The sequence below is a fragment of the Trachemys scripta genome, chromosome 2, assembly GCF_013100865.1.
Source record: "Trachemys scripta elegans isolate TJP31775 chromosome 2, CAS_Tse_1.0, whole genome shotgun sequence".
In the NCBI taxonomy this organism is placed as follows: Eukaryota; Metazoa; Chordata; order Testudines; family Emydidae; genus Trachemys; species Trachemys scripta.
Window position 1 is genome coordinate 2212331 of NC_048299.1, and position 21961 is coordinate 2234291.

The window sequence follows — 21961 nt, forward strand, 5'->3', positions numbered from 1 at the left end:
CCCCCCCCACACACACACCCTATATCTATCCCTCCCGGAGGTCAGGCCTCCAGCTGGTATCAAATCAACCCAGCTCCATTGAACTCAGTGGAGTATCCTGATGTGCACTGGATGAGGCTCTGTCCCCAATGCGCTCTCTGTCTATCAACGCCTGCTTCCTGCTAGTTATGGCCTGTGCCCTTCTCTCACGTGAGGTGACTTGCACTCAAAGCCAGACCAAGGCAACCCAGGCACCTGTGCACACTGCGGTGGGACCCTGTGGTGCATGGCCCTGCTCGCTGATTGGCGTTGTGGTGGTGGGGTTTCTCCCTCCTAAAGGGATGGGGGCAGTGGCATGGCCCCCTCCTGCAGGCACAGCAGCAAGGGTTCCCCCAACTCTGAAAAGGCAGGGTTGGCAGCAGGGGAGCCCCCAAGAGTTACTCCAGTGGATGGGGTGTGTCTATTTGGGAGGGAGTGAGTTGGGACCACTACACTCATCTCCTGACCCACACAAACAGTCCTCTGCTGGGGTGGTGTTGGCTGGGCCCTCCAGAGCAGTGGGGCTGGGTGTTAACACTCCACTGAGATGTAGAGGGAAGTTCACCCTATTGTTTCAGGCTGTCTGCAGGCTCAGGCAGACACCATGGCATTGGTTGACTTCAGGTCACGTTTCCAAGCTTTTCTCCACAACCATGAGGACTAAAAACTTTGTTTTTTTTTAAGAAAACCAAGATTCTCACATCATCACATGACTCCAAGACCTGGTGCTAGGCATGGGCCAATTGTGTCTATGAATTAATCCAGTCTTGCTTGCATGGTGTCACCTGCCTGCTGCTCACTAATCCTGCCACCAGGACTATTTCTATCAAACAGGCACCATTTCTGATCAACACAGCTTGCCCTTTCTCGCCCTTCCATATGGAATTTCCTCCTCCAAACAACATCTGTCTGATAGGTTGAGGCCTGAATGTTGCCTATGACAGATTGGCAGCCTGATGTTTTGTAACCTGCCCGGACTAAGAAGTTATAATGCAGGCTGTAGAGTCATAATGGAGTAGCACTGAGATCTTCCCTTTTGTGTTGAGCCCTGATACCAGGGCCGGCTCCAGGCACCAGCCCAGCAAGCAGGTGCTTGGGGCGGCCAAGGGGAAGGGGCGGCACATCGGGCTCTTCACCGGCAATTCGGAGGCCAGTCCCTCTCGGAGGGAAGCACCTGCCGCCGAATTCCCGCCAAAGAAGAAAGTGGCGCGGTGGAGCTGCCGCCGGAGTGCTGCCAATCACAATTGCGATCGCGGCTTTTTTGTTTGTTTGTTTTTTCCGCCGCTTGGGGCGGCAAAAACCCTGGAGCCGGTCCTGCCTGATACATAATTTTAACATATGTTATAATAATGCTTCAATGCTATTGAATGGAAATGTTTTAATCTTATTGAAATTAAGCTTTTCAATAGTTTTGAATAGACATTTTCTGGAACTTCCAATCTGTGGGAAATTTTGACTCTCCCCCCCAATTTGGACTGGGGAAAAATCAAATTTGAAATTTTAGAATTTCCTGTGGGATGGGAATTCTATTTTCTGACCAGATCTAATATGCAGACTGCATGGGGCAAGGAGGGGTTGGAAGGTTTTATCAGCGCTCGTTTGGCATGATCCACATCCCTCACTCGAGTCTTCTGGCTAAGATGTCCATCGATAAAACCTTTCTCTCATCCCACATGGGTTCTCGTGTGGATTGTGCACTCGTGTGTCATGCTGCTTCGTAGCTCATTCTGGTGCATGTAGCTGACTTGGTGTGGGGAGATGGGATGGCTCTGTCTCATTGTACACATGCAGGTTGCTCCTGTGTACTATTCCCCATATGATAGCTTACCTAGATTTCGCACTGCGCACATTAATGCTTTGTGTGTCTTGACGTTTCACTCGTCTGAATGCATGAGCTGCGCTTATACATTGATATGTGGTGCCTCTGTGTGTACGTGTGTGTGTACAGCTCTGTATATGGGACGTGCTATGAAGCTGCATATGTCTATCTCATTAGTCTCACTGCTCAGACACCTCCGTCTTATAGCCTTCTCTTGATATTACTGCTTTGTGTCTCTACAGGTCTCATCCGTCTGTTCTCTCCATACGTGCACATGTGGTAGATGTCTCTGTATCTCTGTCAGAGGTGTGCAGAGTCAGGGATTTTAAGGTCAGAAGGGATCATTAGGATAATCTAGTCTGATCTCCTGCACCACACAGGTCTCAGAATTTCACCAGTGATTCCTGCACCAAGCCCATAAACCTGCAGTGGAGTGACAGCATATTTTTGTGAGACTATCTATCTATCTATCTATCTATCTATCCCCATACACCCCCTCTATCTATCTATCTGTCTATCCCCATACACCCCCTCTATCTATCTAGCCCCATACACCCCCTCTATCTGTCTCCATACACCCCCTCTATCTATCTATCTCCATCCACCCCCTCTATCTATCCCCATCCACCCCCTCTATCTATCTATCTCCATACACCCCCTCTATCTGTCTCCATACACCCCCTCTATCTATCTATCCCCATCCACCCCCTCTATCTATCTCCATCCACCCCCTCTATCTGTCTCCATACACCCCCTCTATCTGTCTGTCTATCCCCATACACCCCCTCTATCTATCTCCATACACCCTCTCTATCTATCCCCATCCACCCCCTCTATCTGTCCCCATCCACCCCCTCTATCTATCCCCATCCACCCCCTCTATCTCTCTCTCTCCCCCATACACCCCTGCATCCATCCATCCATCTAATCCCGGTGCAGGGGCGCTGGAACAATGTCTATAGTGGGGGGGGGGGGGGTGCTGAGAGCCATTGAACCAAACGGTGACCGCTGTGTACGATGGAAACCCCTTCCACCAGCACCCCCACCCCCAGCTCTGTCTCCCGGGGCTTGGGCCCCCGCCTTGTTCTCTCCGATCCGCCCGCAGGCAGGGCTAGCCCGGTGCCCGCTCGGGGAGGCTGGGCATCGCCCTGTGCCTGCCGCTCTCCGCTCCGGTGCCCGGCGGGGGGTCTCTGGGCAGAGCTGCCCCCTCGCAGGCGGTGCGGACAGACAGCGCCCGGGGAGCGGGGCTGGGGCCCGCATTGATCAGGGCGGGGAAGGGGGAGGCAGGGGCCGCGCTGGCCGCACCCCCCCGCCTCTCTCCCCCTCCCCGGGCAGCAGCCGCCCAGCCGGCGTCAGCATTTACGTGCGGGCGCCGGGAGCCCAGGGCGGTGCATCGGGCCGGGCTCCGCCAGTGCGGGCGGGCGCTGGAGCAGGGCAAGGCGGGGAGCCCGCCGGACCGGACCGGCCGCCCCCCACCCAGCGCCGGCCGGGCCATGCGGCTGCTGCGCGTCGGGGGCTGAGCGCGGCGCCGTCGGGGTGGGCGGAGGAGAAGCGGCGGCGGGGGGGGGGGATTTCGCCAATGCCACGATGGGCAGCGCTGCCGGTGCCGCCGGGGGTCCCTGCCGGAGACCTGCCCTGCTGCTGACCCTCGCCCTGGTCCTCGCCGCCGGCCCGGGGGCTGCTCCCGGTAGGTACCCGCGGGGGGTCTGGGGGTGCGTTTCATTTCGCGGGGATCCCCCCCTGCCTTCCCCGTCCTCAGCCTCGCTCCGTGCAGGGATGCCGCACAGCCACGCCGAACTGGGGCGGGGGGGGGAGCCCCCAGAATTGGAGACGAGATTGCAAACATCGATATTTTGAACGGTAAAAAGGGGGGAGAATGTGGGGGATCATCCCCCTTCCTCCCTGGCCATGATGGGGGGGTCCCTCCTCCTTCGGCCATATTGTGTGTGTGTGTGTGGGAAGAATGTGGGGGTCCCCCTTATCGGCCATGGGGCATGTGTGTGGGGGGAAGAAGGTGGGGGTCCCTCCTCTCGGCCATGTTGCATGTGTGACCTGTAGGATGGGGGGGTGCAGTAGAGGGAAATGGGGTCTGTACTGGGACGCATTTATGTCCTGAAGCCCCTCTTACCTTCTCCTCCACCCCCCAAAAAGAATCAGGGTCCTGGTTTATTTTGGAAGGATATATTTTTTCTTGTTAAGCGCAGCAAGACACCCAGTCAGAGCCCCATCCCAGCGGAGCCATTTCCCCTGGGTCGTGGTGGAGCCTCCATCACCCAGGGCGGGATGTTTTTTCCTAGAAGACGGGCTCTAGGAATGATTTGGGGGAAGTTCTGTGGCCGGCGCTGTGTTGCGGGGGGCTAGATGATCACAATGGTCCCTTCTGGCTTTAGAATCTGTGATACAGCTCACGTCTCCGAGACCCAGTGCCATTCGGTTGCAGGGGCCTTCAGCCTTGGGAAATAAGAAGAAAGTCCCTTCTGTCCCCTCCCCCCAGTGAAAACGGAGTGAGGAACACCGTTATAATTGTGTATTTTTCAGTAGTAGCTGCATGAAAGGCGTGAATGGTCCCTATGCTGACCACAGAATAGATAACAGCCAGGGGAGCAGAGATTAGACTGCTGTCTGCTTTCACCAGTCCTGCAAAGGTTCACATGCCGGGGTAACCCCACCAACATACACCCACTCCCCCAGTTCCTATTGGCTGCCTGTGCAGAGAGGGGATCTCCACTTCAGCAGGGTTATAGGGAGATGGGCAGGGATTTGGGGTTAGACTGGGGGGAACGCCCAGGCAGGAATGGAAAAATGAAGCCAGAGTGGGGAGGGGATGGAATTGGGAACAAACTTTCCCATTTTATTTCCTGCAGCGGATGCTGCTTTACTACGCTTGAAATGTGTGGGGGGAACCATGAATCAAAGAGAGAGAGAGCGTGTGTGAGTGGGAGAGTGAGTGTAGGAGAGAGATTGAGCACAGACGAGGGCTTAATTTAGCAAATGCAGACACTATTTTTACCGGGGTGTCTGTTGTTATGAAAACAATGATTTGTTTCAAAATGATGCCATGAACGTTTGCCCGGGTGGCTGGTGGGCGGAGGGTGCCCTTTGGGCATGCAGAGGTGCTGGTTTTATTTGCGATGTACATGCAGAGCACAAACACACACACATACAGCGGCATGTTCCTCCTTGTGATTTGCAGACCCGGCTTTAAAGCACTGCCTGATGCTTTTTCTTTCCTGTGTAATTTACCCTCTAGCGTCCAAAAGGCACCCAGGGCGCCAGAACACCACGGATGCGCCGGGGGCTGGCTGGGAGGGCCCCCCGTCACCCCCGGACAGTGGAAGGGAACAGGACCCCAAGAGCGGAGAGCTCCTGAGAAATGTCACTGGGGCAGGGGAAAATAGCTACACAATGGCGCCCTCGGAGGCAGCCGGAGTGAAGGAATTCGGGAGAAAGACACCTGCTGATCTCCCAGGGCTGGCAGCAGAAGGCGTAGGCACGGCTGCTGCAGCTTCCGCGGACCAAGTCAGCGGCCTTCCTGGAGCAGGGATCTCTGTACGGTATTATCCCGGCGGGATTAGCGAGGAGAACAATGAATCGTCGCTCTGTTTGGGATGCCCCGGGGGGGTTGACAGCCAGAGTGCCTGGCCCCCGAAGCCTTTGTTGGCTAAGGACAATGAGGGGGCCATGGAAGCCTCGTCAGCCGTGACTAGTGTGGCTTGGCCTGTGAATGGAGAGGCCATTGTTTTGGCATTAAGTGACACAAAGGGAGCGCCGGAGAGCACGGCCCCTGTCCCCGAGAGCCAGGAGGAGGCCGGGAGCGGAGACCAGCCTGCCAGAGCCTCTCCGGGCGGCGTGTGGAACCCGGGAGCTTTCGTGGCACTCACGGTCACCCCGCCCACCTACCGGGTCCCCACAGAGATGGCGGGCACAGCCAGCTCGTCGGCAGGACCGGGCCTCAGCTCTGACTCAGCCGAGAGGGACCTGCTGCTGGAGGCCTTCAGGGAAGTGGTGCTGCAGCCCCCCACCCCGGATGGCCATGCCCCTGAGCTGGGCACCCAGACGCAGAGCATCACAGGGCTGGCACAGGACTCTGCCCAGAAGGAGGAGCCCCTGGAGCTGTGGCTGGCGTCGTCCAGCAGCTCCCCGGCCCAGGGGGCTCTAGGCTACACCGATCTAACCTGGCTCAATACCGAAGTGTCCCCGGGGCCCCAGTTGGCCGTCATGCCCCCTGTCGACGCTCTCAAGACCCCCGAGCCTCCCTCAGCTCAGTCGGTCTCTGAGATCATTGACATCGACTACTACGACCTCTTTGGTGGGGAGAGCCAAGGCAGGGGTGGGGGCCTGGAGGGTTTCCCTGCCAGGGGCCCCGGGGGAGCAGATGCCCCCAAGAGGAAACTGGATGACAAGACGACGTCCTGGGCCATTCATGAGCTCTACGATGACTTCACACCCTTCGACGAGTCAGACTTCTACCCCACCACCTCCTTCTACACGGACGGGGATGAGGATGGTGAAGATGACGAGCTGGACGAGGAGGAAGAGGAGGAGGACGGGGGTGGTGGGCTGGCCACGGACCTGGAGGATGAGAACAACTCCAAGCTCCCTATCCCGGTCACGCCCAAGATCCAGACCACGGTGCAGGAGGCCGAGCCCACCAGCCGCCGCTATGTCATCCCCCCGCTGCAGACCTTCATCGTCTCTGGGGGTGGCGCCACCTCCAGACCTCGCCCGGCGGAGACCAGCCAGGACCTGAGCCAGACGGCCGTGGCGGCAGGACCCGGGGGCGAAAACGGGACCGAGTGCAGGAGTGGCTACGTCAGGCATAACAACTCCTGCAAGTCCGTGTGTGACATCTTCCCCAGCTACTGCCACAACGGGGGCCAGTGCTACCTCGTGGAGGGCCTGGGCGCTTTCTGCAGGTAAGCACCCACCCCTGGGCTGCGAGGAGGTGTCTGGGCCAGTCCTGAAAGGGACTAGTGTGGCGGGAGGTCCGAAACTTGCCATGCAACTGTATTCCCTGGGGAGGGTCTCCCATGCAAACCGCGTCCCCCGAATAGCTCCCAGAACCAGGCGGTGCAGCGGCAGGTCGTGTAGTCAGGTTATGATCAGGGAGGGGGGTGGGGTTTAACAGGCCAAGCTCAGGGGAGAATGGAAGCGTTTTCAGCTGAGATTTGAAGGGAGGCAGGAGGAGGCTGTTCCAGTGTGCAGAGGAGAAGAGATTAGCGTCTCCAATTCTCTAGATTTTGGACCAAAATACGGGACATAGTTCAAGACATGCTGGGCCAAACTGGGAGGCTGCATGGGCAGTATTTGCCCTCCTATAACTTAAGTATTCAAAGCTCCGGTTTATTAAATTATAGCGAGTGTTTCCCCCTGAAGCAAGCGCCCGTCGATTGCCGTCACCCTCCTGCGTTCTCAGAGAGGTAGATCGCGTTGGGTGGCTTGAGCCGGTTGATCAAAAGTTGAGAGAGGGAAGAGGCCCCAGCAAAAATGAGGCCTGCTTGGGACCAGCATAGCTCCCTCCAGTTAATATTCTCTCTGAGGAACGTAGGGACCATGGCATAGAGAGGCAGGTGGCATTTGATGGGAGAAAATATATGAAAGGTTTTAATTGCTGCTGTTATCTGAGCATGCTTGAGTCTGCTTCTGCTCCCTACCTAAGGTAGCCATTACCAGCCTACCTGAACATCTCCCAGTCTCACAACCCCCCTGCGAGGTAGGGCAGTGCTGTTACCCCCATGGTACAGATGGGAAACTGAGACACAGAGTGGTTAAGTGACTTGTCCAAGGAGACACTGGAAATCTGTGTCAGAGCAGGGAATGGAACGCCAGTTTCTCAAGTCCTAGACAAGGGTCCTAATCACTGAGCCATCCTTCCCCTCAGGCACTCGCGTGTAAATCTGGAGTAACTCCATTGTGAGATCTGAACCCCACTGCCTGCATATATTGATATGTTCCCATTGTGATGGAAGTTTTGACCCTTGGACGCTGGAGTGTGGAGATTGGGGTAGAGGGGGGCAAAGAGAAGGGAGATGCAATCACTGCAGTGAGAGGAGGGGAGGGCAGGGGTGTGGATGGCCTCTGAGGTGCAGTGGTCCGTGTGGGGAGGGGGGAGGACGATACCTGCAGGAACAAAGTTGCAGATGACGCTAGGCAGTTTTGTAGACATGAGAGGTTATTTAATTTCCAGAGAGTTTTTGCATTTGATTCATTCTCCCTGCACCGTGCCTCCCGTCTCATGTGTGTAATGCAATGAAGCGCTGCGTACTGCCTCGTGCAGGGTGATGAATGCGCTGGGGGCTGCCATTACAGGTCCCTCCCAGGACAGCAGCTAGCATGGTTCTGCTCCCAGCGGGACGGGAGGTTAGATGATAGAACAGCCCAGTGGAAGTGCTCTTGTGTTACATTTCTATTGCATGGAGGGGGGGGGGGGGGGGTCCACGGGTGGGCGGAGTCATGAGTTAGCAGGGCTGCTGTCCCAGCTCACTGGTGGTGTCAGATAGGGGCTTCCCTTGAGGGAAGTCACAGGTGTCTTCTCATCTCTTCCTTATTCCGCATTCAGCACTGTGGCCTCTGAGCTCTTTCCGGTGGCGCAGTCAGCGACATGACCAACTTCTGTCCTGTGTGGTTTGCTCTCTCTCATCCTCTCCCGCAGCAGAGAATTGTGTGTGCTGTGAAGTGTTTTGGCAGGGTGGTGTTCACACTGCTCTGTGTTTATATAGAGAAGGACTGGTCAGAGCAGGGCGACTGGTTGCCTGCCTCGCTGGGGAGAGGTTTGTGGTGGCCCTTAGTTGGTCCACATGCTCGGCCCAGCCCTGGCGCGAGCTCTGTCTCTCACACAGATGATCTGTACCTGTTTGGTGCCTGAGGAGCAGAGCTGTCGAGCATGGCCCAAAATCCCAGCGCTTTAGGCTCTTTTAGATATGCTGGGCCCAGGCCAGGGAGCTCTTAGAAGATAAGGATTGGGACCTTGATCTAGGCTGGGAGGTTGTGTGGGGAGCCAGCGTGGTGTGTGAAGGACGGGTTCATAGATTCATACATTCCAAGGCCAAAAGGGACCACTGTGATCACCGAGTCTGACCTCCTGTATGCTACCGTCCAGCGAACTCCCCCCGAATAATTCCTAGAGCAGATCTTTAGAAAACCATCCAGTCTTGATTTAAAAACTGCCTCCACTTTTCCTATATGTCAGCTCGGCCTTTTAGCCAGTACAGCCTTCGTCCTCTGTTGTGGGCTTGTGTTTTTTTGAGCATCTAGTAAAGTGTTCTTGAACCATTCCCAATTATCGTTCACATTTTGCTGATCACATTCTTCCTCTCAGCTCATGATTGTTTTCGGCGTTGTGACATTGGCTCTTTTGAAGCCCCACATGTGTATATGTTACTGGTTTGGACTTTATTCTGTTTGCGCATTATAAATGTGATCAAGTTGTGATCACTTGTACGTAAGCCACCATGAATTTTTAGTTCTGTGATCTGTTCCTCTTTATCTGTCAAGATGAGGTCTAATATCGAATTGCCCTGTGTTGGACACAACACTTTTTGAGTTAGGGAATTGTCATCTATATTATTAAGACATTCCAAGGATGTTTTGCACTCAAAACAGCCTATTGCCCTCAAATTGAAGTCCCCCTTGATCGCGCAGCTTTTTAGACATTATAGACAGGTGTTTACAGATCTGGTCATCCTGTTCCCCGCTGGGATTTGATGGTCTGTAGCGGACACTAATACCCCACCTTGAGCGTGAGTTGTTAGGATGTAGATCCATAAATATTCAAGATCATTTTCTTCCTCATTGTCAGCGACTTGGAAACAGGTAATGCCATTTTTCACACAGAGTGCCACTCCGCCTCCCCTTTTGCCCACTCAATCCTTCCAAAATTGGGTCTAACCATTGATTTTAACATTCCCGTCATGTGACTCATCCCACCAGGTTTCAGTGATACCAACTGGATCGAATTCATGCTCATAAATGAGCAATTCCAGTTCCGTGTGTCTGTTAAGCGGGCTCCTAGCATTGGTGTATAGGCAATTCAGGAATTTCCTCTCCTTTTGCTCCTTGATTCATTTTGTTCTCAACATCTCGATTTTGTGCTGAGTGCCCAGATCTTCCCTCTTCTTCCCCTCCCCTTTTGTTATTAGTTTAAGCCTCTCCTGACTACTCTAGCCAGCCTGTCCCCCAGGAGATTGGGGAGGCCTCCAAGCTATGCAGCCCCCTCTCCCCATAGAAGGTGGACCAATGTTTCCCCAAACCCGCCCCCCTGCCCCACTTGCCTAGCCTAGCCTAGGTGTGATGTGCTCGCAGGAGCCCGTGCCGCTGAGGCGATGCGCTGCGGCGTGCTGTGCCCAGGTTGCAGAGTGGATGGTACAGTTATAGCTGGTGGGAAAATCCAATTAATAGACCATCCAGCCCAGCTCCCTGGAGCCGATACAGGACCATTCCCACCAGTCTCTTCTCCCATGTTGTGTCCTGTCCTGTCTGAAAGGACTCGGGTGATGGGGCTTCTCCCGCTCCCCTGTAGAGGAGTGTGAGATGATTCTTATTTCTCTTTGATTCCTGTCGCCCCTTATTGACTCCTAGTTGTATGAATAGGATTGAACCTGTCTACCCCAGGACTGCCCTTGTGAGCCACCTGGACAGCGGACCCAAAGTACAATTCAGCTGCCCTCCTGCTGAAGTGAGTCTCCCCCCCCCCCCCCCCCCCCCCCCAGCACACAGCACCCAGGCTCTGGTTGTGTGCCGGCCACCAGCTCAGTCATGGCTCCATCTGCAAGGCTGGCTTCTGTCTCTAAACTCCGAGATGGGGCTGGGCCCAAACTCTGGACCTAGATCCTCCCTGAGCCCTGGGGACTGTGTGGGACCTGCTTACCTGGGAAACTCTCACTTCCCACCTGTCCTGCAGAGAGGCTGAGCGGGGCGGGTCAGATCCTGCTGGGTCTAAACTCCCTAGGACAGGAACTGCATGTGATCTGGCCGGTGGGCGAGACAGAGGTCCCCTGGCTGCCTCTGCCCAACAAGGGTGTTTATTGCTTAGTTCTGAGTCCTCATGAGACGTCCAATGGGGGGCACCCCAGAGAAATCCCCTATTGGACTACCCTGAGCCCCTCTCTCTCTCCTCCAGGAATGGGGAGCCTGTGTTCACATGGTGTTTGCATTGGGCTCTCTGCACTGCCATGCTGGGTTGGAGCACGCTGGCCCCTGGTGACTCTAGATGTAGCAGATCATCTGTAGTCATAATCCTGGGAGAAAATATGGAGGAGTCTTTGAGTGGTGGTGGGGGTGATAAAGTCTCCAAGCCACAAGGTTGGGGTGACCCAGGACCCATGAGGGGCGGAGCCACATCCCGACCTCATGAACAGTATCACAGCCCGCTGCCGCCTGCTCTCTATCCCTTTGGGCATTTTGCTTACGGCCAGGCCGATTTCTTCCTTCAGAAGCGGGTTAGTTACAGCAGCTACCATGGGGTAGCAGCAGGTGCTTAGAGGATGTGCTTGAGCGCAGGGGAAATTGGCTGTCTGTCCGGGCTTCAGGAATACCCAGGAGGAATTTGTATTGTGCCATGTAAACCCTATCGGTCTGTCTGTCCATCCGTCTGTCCAGCCCCTCCCTCTCTATTGGTCGTTTTTGTATTAGCACCAATCACTGTGTGATCTGAGCACCAGAGATCTAGGGCAAAAGCTGTCAATAATAATCCTTAACAGCACTCATTTAACTCCCTCTATCTCTATCACTTTCCCCTCCCTTTCTGTCTCTTGCCCTCTGCCTTTCCTTTCTCCCCCTTCCCCCATCTCAGCGCCTCTTTCAAGGTCTGATTTGAAGGGGATCGGCTATTATCTGCAGTCAGTAGCAGTATAACAATCAGTGTTTTCCTGGCGCGCCCGTTGCTGATGTTCTGCGGCACCTGGCTGGGGGGAATTTCCTTTCCCTTCCCTGCTTGGCTCCTGGCGTTCCGGAGTCACTGACCGTGATTGGTGCGGGCAGGAATCTCTCCAGGTGAGCCGCTGGAGCTCTGCCAGCCTATGGCTTGGTGGGGCTGGTCAGCGAGCGAAGGTGCTGGAGGCAGCGGGGCTGTTCGTGGTGGCACGCTACCTGTAGACCGCTCCTGGCCTCTCGGAGCAGGGTGTGTGACTGCTCTGGGTCCCCTCGCATCTGATAACACTGCTCTACAACCAAAATGCTTCTGAAATAAATGTAGTCAAACTTTACTAATTCTGGGTCACTGAGAATGAAAATGATGCTTAAAATTGTTGATTGGCTCTAGTTTTCAAGATATGCTATTGGGTCAGTATATACGACCCTTGACTTGGGAATGGCGGAGGATAAGTGAGTTATAAAGGGAAGGGATCTCAATTTAAACCAGAAATGACTAAAATACATCTTTGACTGGATCTATGAATAAATCTATGACTGGGTTTGGGTCAGTACTTGCTTTTTAGGCAAAACAATGAATGATGCAATCTGAAGCTGGTATTGCGTCATACATGATATGAATTGCATCATGTTATTCCTAGAAGTCATGGGTGATGCAATCATAACAAAGCTTACATCACTCTGCTGAACAAATTGCCCTATATCAGCTCTAGAAATCATACAGTGTCGTGCTCTCTTATTTGTCAGTGTTTGATTTTGCAATGGGACACATTTCTGTTTAGCCAAAGTGAGCAGAGATGCCTCGTACTTGTGTGAACAGTGCAGATAACTTCTGCTATGTTTGTGGTGAAGTGACCTTTGCATCACAAAAGCGCAGTATAACCACTATGGTTAAGAAAGCCTATCACCTTTATTTTGGCTGCAAAATTGGAGATCAGGACAAGAGGTGGGCCCCACACATATGCTGCAACACTTGTGCAACAAATCTTCGCCAGTGGTTGAACAGGAAAAGGAAATCTGTGCCTTTTGCTGCGCCAATGATTTGGAGAGAGCCAACAGATCATACCAGCAATTGTTACTTCTGCATGGTGCCTCCAGTTGGGAAAGGTGTGTCAAAGAAGAAAAACTGTGCATTATCCAAACATTCCATCAGCTATACGCCCAGTACCCCACGGAGAAGGACTGCCGGTTCCTGATGCACCAGAATCATTCTCACTGGAGTCAGACGAGGAAGTGGATGAGGATGAGGATGAAACTTCTGGTCCTGAACCATCAATGTCACAGGACCCACATTTTCTCCCATCCTCCTCCTCTGAACCACACCTCATAACACAAGGTGAACTGAATGACCTTGTCAGGGATTTGGAACTACCCAAGAGTAAGGCAGAGTTGTTGGGCTCCAGACTACAGCAGTGGAATCTCCTGGCAGGTGATGTTAGGGTTTCCATGTTCCGTGACCGTCAAAAGGATCTTGTCCCATTCTTCTTCATGGAAGGTGATCTTGTAGCCTGCAACATCATCGATGGTGTGATGGCAGCCCTCAACATCGTTCACGATCCAGATGAGTGGAGACTGTTCATTGATTCATCGAAGATGAGTCTTAAAGCTGTTTTACTGCATAATGACAATGTTTTGCCATCAATTCCAGTTGGTCATGCAGTCCATATGAAGGAAACCTATGACAACAGGAAACAACTTTTGAGGTGCGTAAACTATGACCAACATCAGTGGCAGCTTTGTGGCGATTTGAAGGTTGTTGCTCTCTTGCTTGGTCTGCAGACTGGATACACAAAGTACTGCTGTTTTCTCTGCGAATGGGATAGTCGTGCAAGAGATTCCCACTACATCAAGAAAGATTGGCCACTCCGACAGTCATTGGAGCCTGGGAGGAAAAGTGTTCAGCATCCACCACTTGTTGAATCAAGGAAGATCTTGTTACCATCCTTATACATCAAGCTGTGTCTGATGAAGAACTTTGTCAAGGCCATTGACAAAACACAAGCAGCTTTCAAGTACCTCCATGGAAAATTTCCAAGGTTAAGTGAAGCTAAGATAAAGGAAGGTGTCTTTGTTGGTCCTCAGATTCGTGAACTTCTTTGAGATGATGCATTTGACCATGCACTGTGTGGCAAGGAAAAGATGGCATGGAAAGCCTTCCAGTTAGTGGCAATAAATTTTCTCAGAAACAACAAGGCAGACAACTACAGGTTGTTGGTGGAAAACCTCCTCAAGGCATACAAAAGCCTTGGTTGCAAGATGTCATTAAAGATACATTTTTTGCACTCTCATCTAGATTTTTTTCCACCGAACTGCGGAGCAGTGAGCGACAAGCACGGCGAGCGATTTCACCAGGACATTGCAACAATGGAGAAACACTATCAGGGCAAATGGAGCCCATCAATGCTTGCAGACTATTGCTGGACAGTGACAAAAGATGCTCCATTTAATGAATACAAGAGACAAGCCAAGAAGCGCCGAGTAGACACTGAATAGGACTCAACTATGTACAGAATAGTTTTTTGCCTTTTGTTTCATAATAAATTTTATTTATATAACCCTTTTGCTGATTTTTAAAGTGTTACATAAACAGGACAGGTGAAATATTATCATGTAAAGCAACCATAAACACATGAAAAGACCTAGGTTTACAATTTATGATTAAAACTCTACTATCTACACAATATACATAGACATAAAATGTAAAAATTTAAATATCTTAGAAACAGTAGCCAATCAAGAACAGGAGTATTTGTGGCACCTTAGAGACTAACAAATTTATTAGAGCATAAGCTTTCGTGGACTACAGCCCACTTTTTCGGATGCATATCAAGATGCATATGAAGAAGTGGGCTGTAGTCCACGAAAGCTTATGCTCTAATAAATTTGTTACTCTAAGGTGCCACAAGTACTCCTGTTCTTTTTGCGGATACAGACTAACACGGCTTCTACTCTGAAAAGTAGCCAATCAGTTGTTTTAATTGTCATATTTGAATTCAGCACATCAAAATACATAATAAATAGCACATTTTATCTCTGAAGCAGACGACTTCTCAAAAATTGTAGACCAGTGTAACCACACGACTCCCTCTTCCCCCACCCCACGGCCGCTGATATCCACCCAGTTCTGCTAGCCGGCTCCAGGGGGCTCCTTCTCCCCGTCCCCCACCCTATCTTTGCTTCTCCATGGCCTCTGCAGTCCCATCCCTCTGGGGAGCTGCAGTGTATGGCAGGGGGATGGGGCAGAAGGCCCCTCTCCCCCGTCAGGCCGCATCAGCCGGAAGGAGCAGCAATGGAAGGAGATGCCTGCTGGCGACTGGCCTTTTCCGCCCCTCTCCTGCTCCCCGCTCAGGCCCCAGGGACGACGCTCGCTTGGGGACTGAGCTGGACGCCGGGAAGGAGCTGGCGAGTGCTAAGCCCCAGAGCTCCTCTGCTCCCTTTGCCGCTCCCACAGCAGCCCCCCAGGAGCATGGATCCTGGCCCAGCCCCCTGTAGCTGGGGCAGCCGGTCCTATTGCTGCCTGGGTGCCCTTAGTAATCGAGAGGGCAGGCCAGGTCCTGAGCACCGGCAGGGCGAGGATGGCGAGGGGGAAGGATTTCCCCATCCCTCCTGCCCCCACAGCGCTGCCTGGGCTTAGCGGGGCAGGAATTAGGTCAGTGCCGCTCTGCTGAGACGCGCACTGCGATGCTCCCGTGTCTCTAATCGGCACTGGCAGATTGTGCTGCAGGAAAGCCAGGGCTGGCCGTTGATGGGCCACTGCCATATTCCCTGTGTGCACAGGAGGAGGCCATGCATGTAATATACGCCATGTATCCCGTGTGCACAGGGGGAGGCCATGTGTGTAAGGCAGGGGTCGGCAGCCTTTGAGAAGTGGGGTGCCAAGTCTTCATTTATTTACTGTAATTTAAGGTTTTGCGTGCCAGGAATACATTTTACATTTACAGGGGCTGGCGGACGGAACCCCAGACTGGCAGCGGGTTGAGTGGGGCCGGCGGCAGGGACCCCGGCTGGCAGTGGGCTGAGTGGGGCAGGCGGCCTGGACCCCGGCTGGCAGGGGCCAGTGGACGGAACCCCAGACTGGCAGTGGGCTGAGCGGGGCCGGCGGCAGGGACCCCGGCTGGCAGTGGGCTGAGCAGGGCCGGCGGCCTGGACCCCGGCTGGCAGGGGCCAGTGGACGGAACCCCAGACTGGCAGTGGGCTGAGCGGGGCCGGCGGCCTGGACCCCGGCTGGCAGGGGCCAGTGCATGGAACCCCAGACTGGCAGTGGGTTGAGCGGGGCCGGCGGCCTGGACCCCGGCTGGCAGGGGTTGTGATTTATCAGGGGTGGGCCTCGGGCAGAGGTCGGGCATGCCCTCATCCAGCACAGCACTCTCCGAGGCGGAAAGACGGCCTAGTGGATTGGATGCCAGACGGGGCCTCAGGAGCCAGGGTTCGATTCCTGATTCAGCCAGAGACTCCCTGTGTCACTTCCTCCGCCCTGGGCCTCAGCTCCCTGTGAAGTGGGGATGATGCTCCCCTCCCTCCCGGGGGGCAGCGAGGTGAAAATCCACTAACGAGTGTGAGGGTCTCGGATGCTACACTGATGTGTAGCCAGATTAGGACCTGGACAGATGTGCCTGGGGAGTGGCAGGGGCGTCCCTTCCAGGGAAAGCTTCCCCTGCCCCCCCCCCATTAGATCAGAGGCGAGTCTGATTGGTCCCCGTGCGGCTGAGCGGGAGGAGGTTTGCCGCAGTGTGACCTGGGGCGTACAAGCAGGGGGCACAGCAGAGCTGATCTCCCAACAGCCCCAGGGAGATGTTTGACGTGTGTGGGGAGACACGTAATGCGGGAGGATGTTGCCTGGGCTCCAGCCACAGGCTGTGCCCGCAGCATAGCCCAGCCCTATCTGTGGCAACCCTGGCTGGGCAACTCATTTTTTCAGCCCAGGTTAGTGTCATGTTATAACTGCAGGTAGAAGCAACTCCTGCTACCTCAAACTCCAAAGCCACTGCATTGTGTTCCCAAACCTGGCTGTTTACTTATATAATTGCCATCACGGTTCCGAGCATCAGTGCCGTAATTCACAGAAAAGCTGCACCTCGTGAAACACAGCGTTGAGGCCGATAATAGAACACACTTGATCTCGTAGCCTGCCCCACGGGCTCAAGCGGAAGATGAGCCCCGGGGCCCGTGCAGAGGGGTTTGTTTCGCCTACGCAGAGGAGCCAAACTGGTTCCAGTTCCAGGTGAGAGCAAAGGGGAGAAACAGAGTGACCAAGGCCAGACTCCATAGGGGATGGAGAGCGGCTGCAGACCCATAGCGGAACCGACCTGGAGGGTCATGTACCGGAGCTGCTTCTCTCCTCTAGAACGCTGCTCTCGGATCCTACAGGCCTGGTTCCAGGCACTGCAGCTTGCAGGGAGGGTCACGCAGAGCCTAGGACTATTACTGTAGGATCCTATAGTATGTCGTCATTATCAGGGGCCTTCCCTGTTGTGATCAAAAAGTGGGTGTGTATGTGCATGCCGGGGTGGTAATTTGTTTAGGAGCATAGGACTAGACGGGATCTCCTGGGTCTCTGAGTCCAGTCATTTGTTTTCACAGGACACCTAGTCATAGAGTCCCGTTCATGAACGTATCCATTTCAATAGTCCCACCAGTTCACATGCAGATGACTGGATTTGGACTTAGTCCACGAGTAGCCCCATTGAAGTCAATGGGACTTAAGAACATAAGAACAGCCATCCTGGGTCAGACCAAAGGTCCATCTAGTCTTCTGACAGTGGACAGTGCCAGATGCTTCACAGGGAATGAACAGAACAGGGCAATTATTGAGGGATCCCTCCTCTGTCACCCACTCCCGGCTTCTGGCAGTCAGAGGTTTAGGGGCACCCAGAGCGTGGGGTTCCATCTCTGACCATCTTGACTAATAGCCATTGATGGACCTGTCCTCCATGAATTTATCTAGTTCTTTTTTTAACCTTGTTCTATTTTTGGCCTTCACAACATGCCCTGGCATCGAGTTCCACAGGCTGACTGTGCTTTGTGTGAAGAAATACTTCCTCTTGTTTGTTTTAAACTTGCTGCCTATTAGTTTCATTGGGTGATCCCTGGTTCTGGTGTTATGCGAAGGGTTAAATAACATTTGCTTAGTCACTTTCTTCGCAACATTCATGATTGTATAGATCTCTGTCATATCCCCCCTTAGTCGTCTCCTTTTTTACGGTGAACAGTCCAGTCTTTTTAATCTCTCTTCACATGGAAGCTGTTCCATACCCTTAATAATTTCTGTTGCCCTTCTCTGTCCTTTGTCCAGTTCTAATGTGGTCTTTTTTGAGATGGGGCGACCAGAACTGCATGCAGTATTCAAAGTGTGGGCGTACCATAAATTTATATAGGGGCATTATATTTTCTGTCTTATTATCTATCCCTTTCTTAATGGTTCCTAACATTCTGTTCGCTTTTTTTGACTACCGCAGCACACTGAGCAGATGTTTTCAGAGAACTATCCACAATGACTCCAAGATCTCTTTGTTGAATGCTAACGGCTAATTTAGACTCCATCATTTTATATGTATAGTTGGGATTATATTTTCCAATGTGCATTACTTTGCATTTATCAACATTGAATTTCATCTGCCATTTTCTTGCCAAATCACCCAGTTTTGTGAGATCCCTTTGTAACTCTTTGCAGAGTATGTTGAACAGCACTGGTCCCAGTACAGACCCCTGGGGGACACCACTATTTACCTCTCTCCATTTATAACTGACCATTTATTCCTGCCCTTTGTTTCCTAACTTTTAACTAGTTATTTATTCATGAGAGGACCTTCCCTCTTTCCCCATGACTCCTTACTTTGCTTAAGAGCCTTTGATGAGGGGCCTTGTCAAAGGCTTTCTAAAGGTCAAGTACACTATATCCACTGGATCCCCCTTGTCCACGTGTTTGTTTACCCCCTCCAAAAATTCCAATAGATTGGTGAGGCATGATTTCCCTTTATGAAAACAATGTTGACTCTTCCTCAACGTATCATGTTCATCTATTTGTCTGATACTAGTTTCAGCCAATTTGTTTGGTATTGAAGTTAGGCTTATCAGCCTGTAATTGCCAGGATCGCCTCTGGAGCTTGTTTTAAAACTCGGCGTCACATTAGCTATCCTCCAGTCATCCAATACAGAAGCTGATTTAAGCAATAGGGCGTACCATGGTTAGTTGTTCTGCAATTTCATAGTTGAGTTCCTTCAGAACCCTTGGGTGAATACCATCTCTTCCTGGTGACCTAATTTATCAATTTGTTCCAAAATCTCCTCTATTGACACCTCAATCTGGGATAGTCCTCAGATTTGTCACCTAAATAGAATGGCTCAGAAAAGGAAATCTCCCTCACATCCTCTGCAGTGAAAACCGATCCAAAGAATTCATTTTGTGTCTATACAGCAGCCTTGTCTTCCTTGAGTGCTCCTTTAGCACCTTGAGTGTCCAGGGGCCCCACAGGTCGTTTGGCAGGCTTCCTGCTTCTGATCTACTTAATTTTTTTTTTTTTTGGCCGATAGTTTTTGTGTCTTTTGCTAGTTGCTCTTCAATTTTTTTTTTTTTTTGCCCTGCCAAATTGTTCTTTTACACTTGACTTGCCAGAGTTTGTGCTCTTTCTCACTAGGATTTGACATCCAATTTTTAAAGGATGTCTTTTTGTCTCTAGTCACCTCTTTTTCTCTGTCGCTTAGCCATGGTGGCATTTTTTTGGTCCTCCTATTTTTTTTTAATTTTGGTACACATTTCGTTTGAGCCTCTATTATGGTGTTTTTAAAACATTTCCATGCAGCTTGCAGGCATTTCACTCTTGTGACTGTTCCTTTTAATTTTCATTTAACGAGCGTCCTCATTTTTATGCAGTTCCCCTTGTTGAAGTTAAATGCTACTGTGGCGGGTTTCTTTGGTATTTTCCCCAAATAAGGGGAAATTTAATTAAGGATTATTTAACGTATAAGGATGTTACGTTTAATTACATTATGGTCACTGTTACTGAGTGGTTCAGTTATCATCACCCTTTGGATCAGATCCTATGCACCACTTACGATTAAATCAAAAATTGGCTCTCCCCTTGTGGGTTCCAGGACTAGCTCCAAGAAGCAGTCATTAATGGTGTCTAGAAATTTTATCTTTGCATCCTGTCCTGAGGTGACATGTACCCAGTCAACACGGGTGCAGTTGAAACCCCCCATTATTATTCAGATTTCTGTTTTTGTAGCCTCTCTGACCTCCCTGAGCATTTCCTAATCACCATACTGCTATATTCTTATTATTCAAACATGGAATTTCTTTTCATAGAGATTCTATGGTACAGTTTCATTCAGTTAAGATTTTTACTATATTTTACTCTATTCTTTCTTTAACACATAGTGCCATAGTTCCTATAGATTGTGTACCCTGGTGTTACCATGTCCCATTGATTATCATTCCACCAAGTTTCTGTGATGCCTGTTATATCAATAACCTCATTTAACGCCAGGCACTCTAGTTCGCCCATTTTAGTATTTAGTCTTCTACAAGCACTTATGAAGTGTGTCAATATTTTGTGGGCTGCCTTCCTGTGATGTAATTGAATAGGACTCTCTTCCGTCGACTGTTTCTCTTCAGTTGCTACCTGCACTTTATCAACTTCCATCCTCTTCTCTTTACTAGGATACAGGGAATCCCCATTAATAGATCCTCCCCAAGGGATGTCTGTGTCTGAACCGTGTGCTCCTAGGCACCTGTTGGCTTTTCCCAGCCCTTAGTTTAAAAATTCCTTTGTGACCTTTTTAATTTTACATGCGAGCAGTCGGGTGTCCTGGCTGAGCCCCTCACCACAGCCCCTGGGCGGCATGATGTTCCTGTGCTGTTAGACATTTCTCATTCACCAGTCAGCGGGGCTGCTTTTCTCCTTTGTCCAGAATAGGTTTGGGGCCTTGTGCCCAAAGGAATCAGGGCAGAAATTCCCACCCATCGCTGCCGGGATTCTGGGGGGTGCACCTTAGACGGGGAGAGTTCGTGTTGTCCCTGGATGCTGCCTTCCCCATGCCCCAAGGAGACCTGACCGGCTCTAGCGACTGACTGGCTTTCTCAAAGGTAACCTATGAGGCAGCCAAGGGCTTGGGCCAGCCAGGGCTTGAGATCACTGGAGACGTTGAGCACAGAGCTGGTGAGCATGGAGCAAGCTACCCTTGTGACAGCCCAGTACAGCCTCCTGCTGGTACAGCATCAGAAACGCTCAGACAACCCATCCTCCTGCCTGCTCGGCCGACGCCTCATTAAGGTTCACACCTCAGTTCTCCCCTATCTGAACCTACATCTCTTCTGCTGGGCCACTGGATCTGAGGGGAGAAGCTAGAGATGGAAGAGACCTACTGGGGCCCCTAGAGCAGGGGTGGGCAAACTACGGGCTGCGTCCGGCCCGTCAGACCTTTTAATCCGGCCTTCAAGGTCCTAGCTGGGTCAGAGACTTGCCCCACTCCACGCGTGCCGTGGCTCTGTGCAGAGCCGTCTGGCCGCGCCTCCGCGTAGGAGCCAGAGGGGGGACATGCTGCTGTTTCCAGGACCTGCTTGAGGTAAGCGCCGCCTGGAGCCTGCACCCCTGACCTCCTGCCATGCCCCAACCCCCTGCCCCAGCCCTGATCCCCCTTCCAGCCCGGAGGATCCTCCTGCACCCCAAACCCCTCATCCCCACCCCCAAGCCTGCACCCCAACTCCCTGCCCCAGCCTGGAGCCCCCTCCCGCACTCTGAGCCCCTCAGCCCCAGCCCTAGAGCATCTCTCTTGGCTGGTGCAGGAGCGCCCCCTACAGTCCATTCTCCAGGGTTGTGCTCGCTCTCTTGCCCCAGACCTCCCTTTTGCCCCCGCTCCTCACAGCTTTCCCAGCTCGGTGGGCCCCGGCGTGTGCAGCAAGCACGTACATAAGAGCACTGCCCCACCCCTCTCCAGGGGAGGTAGGACTGTCTGAGTTCTCTGCCAGGCTCTGGCACAGGCTCGCTGTGTGTCCCGGGGCAAGCCATGCAACTTCTCTGTGCCTCCTTTCCTCTGTGTGCAGTGAGGGTGCCACAATCTCACGGGGGTTGAGGCTGCGAGCTCAGTTCCTGCAGGTTTGTAAGGTGCTGTGAGATCCTCACAGGGTGCTAGAGGAGGGTACAGTTTTATTTATTATCACTAAACTCCTCCGCGTTGGCCTCCTGTTTATTCCAGGGCCCGGCTCCACCTTGCCCTCCTTGATTCTACATCCTTCCAAGGACTTGCTCCAGCTGATTT

At 52.5% G+C, this 21961-nt stretch overlaps 1 protein-coding gene across 1 annotated transcript in view; it reads left to right on the forward strand.

The window, feature by feature from the left end:
* Positions 1–3247: 3247 nt before the first annotated feature.
* The window catches only part of CSPG5 (chondroitin sulfate proteoglycan 5), a 35387-nt gene continuing 16673 nt past the window's right edge, over positions 3248–21961 (forward strand). The window contains exons 1-2 of the mRNA XM_034759723.1: positions 3248–3524; positions 5088–6753. Of these exons, the coding sequence (XP_034615614.1) occupies positions 3425–3524; positions 5088–6753 (1766 nt within the window). The 5' untranslated portion in view covers positions 3248–3424. The remainder of the gene's footprint in view (positions 3525–5087; positions 6754–21961) is intronic.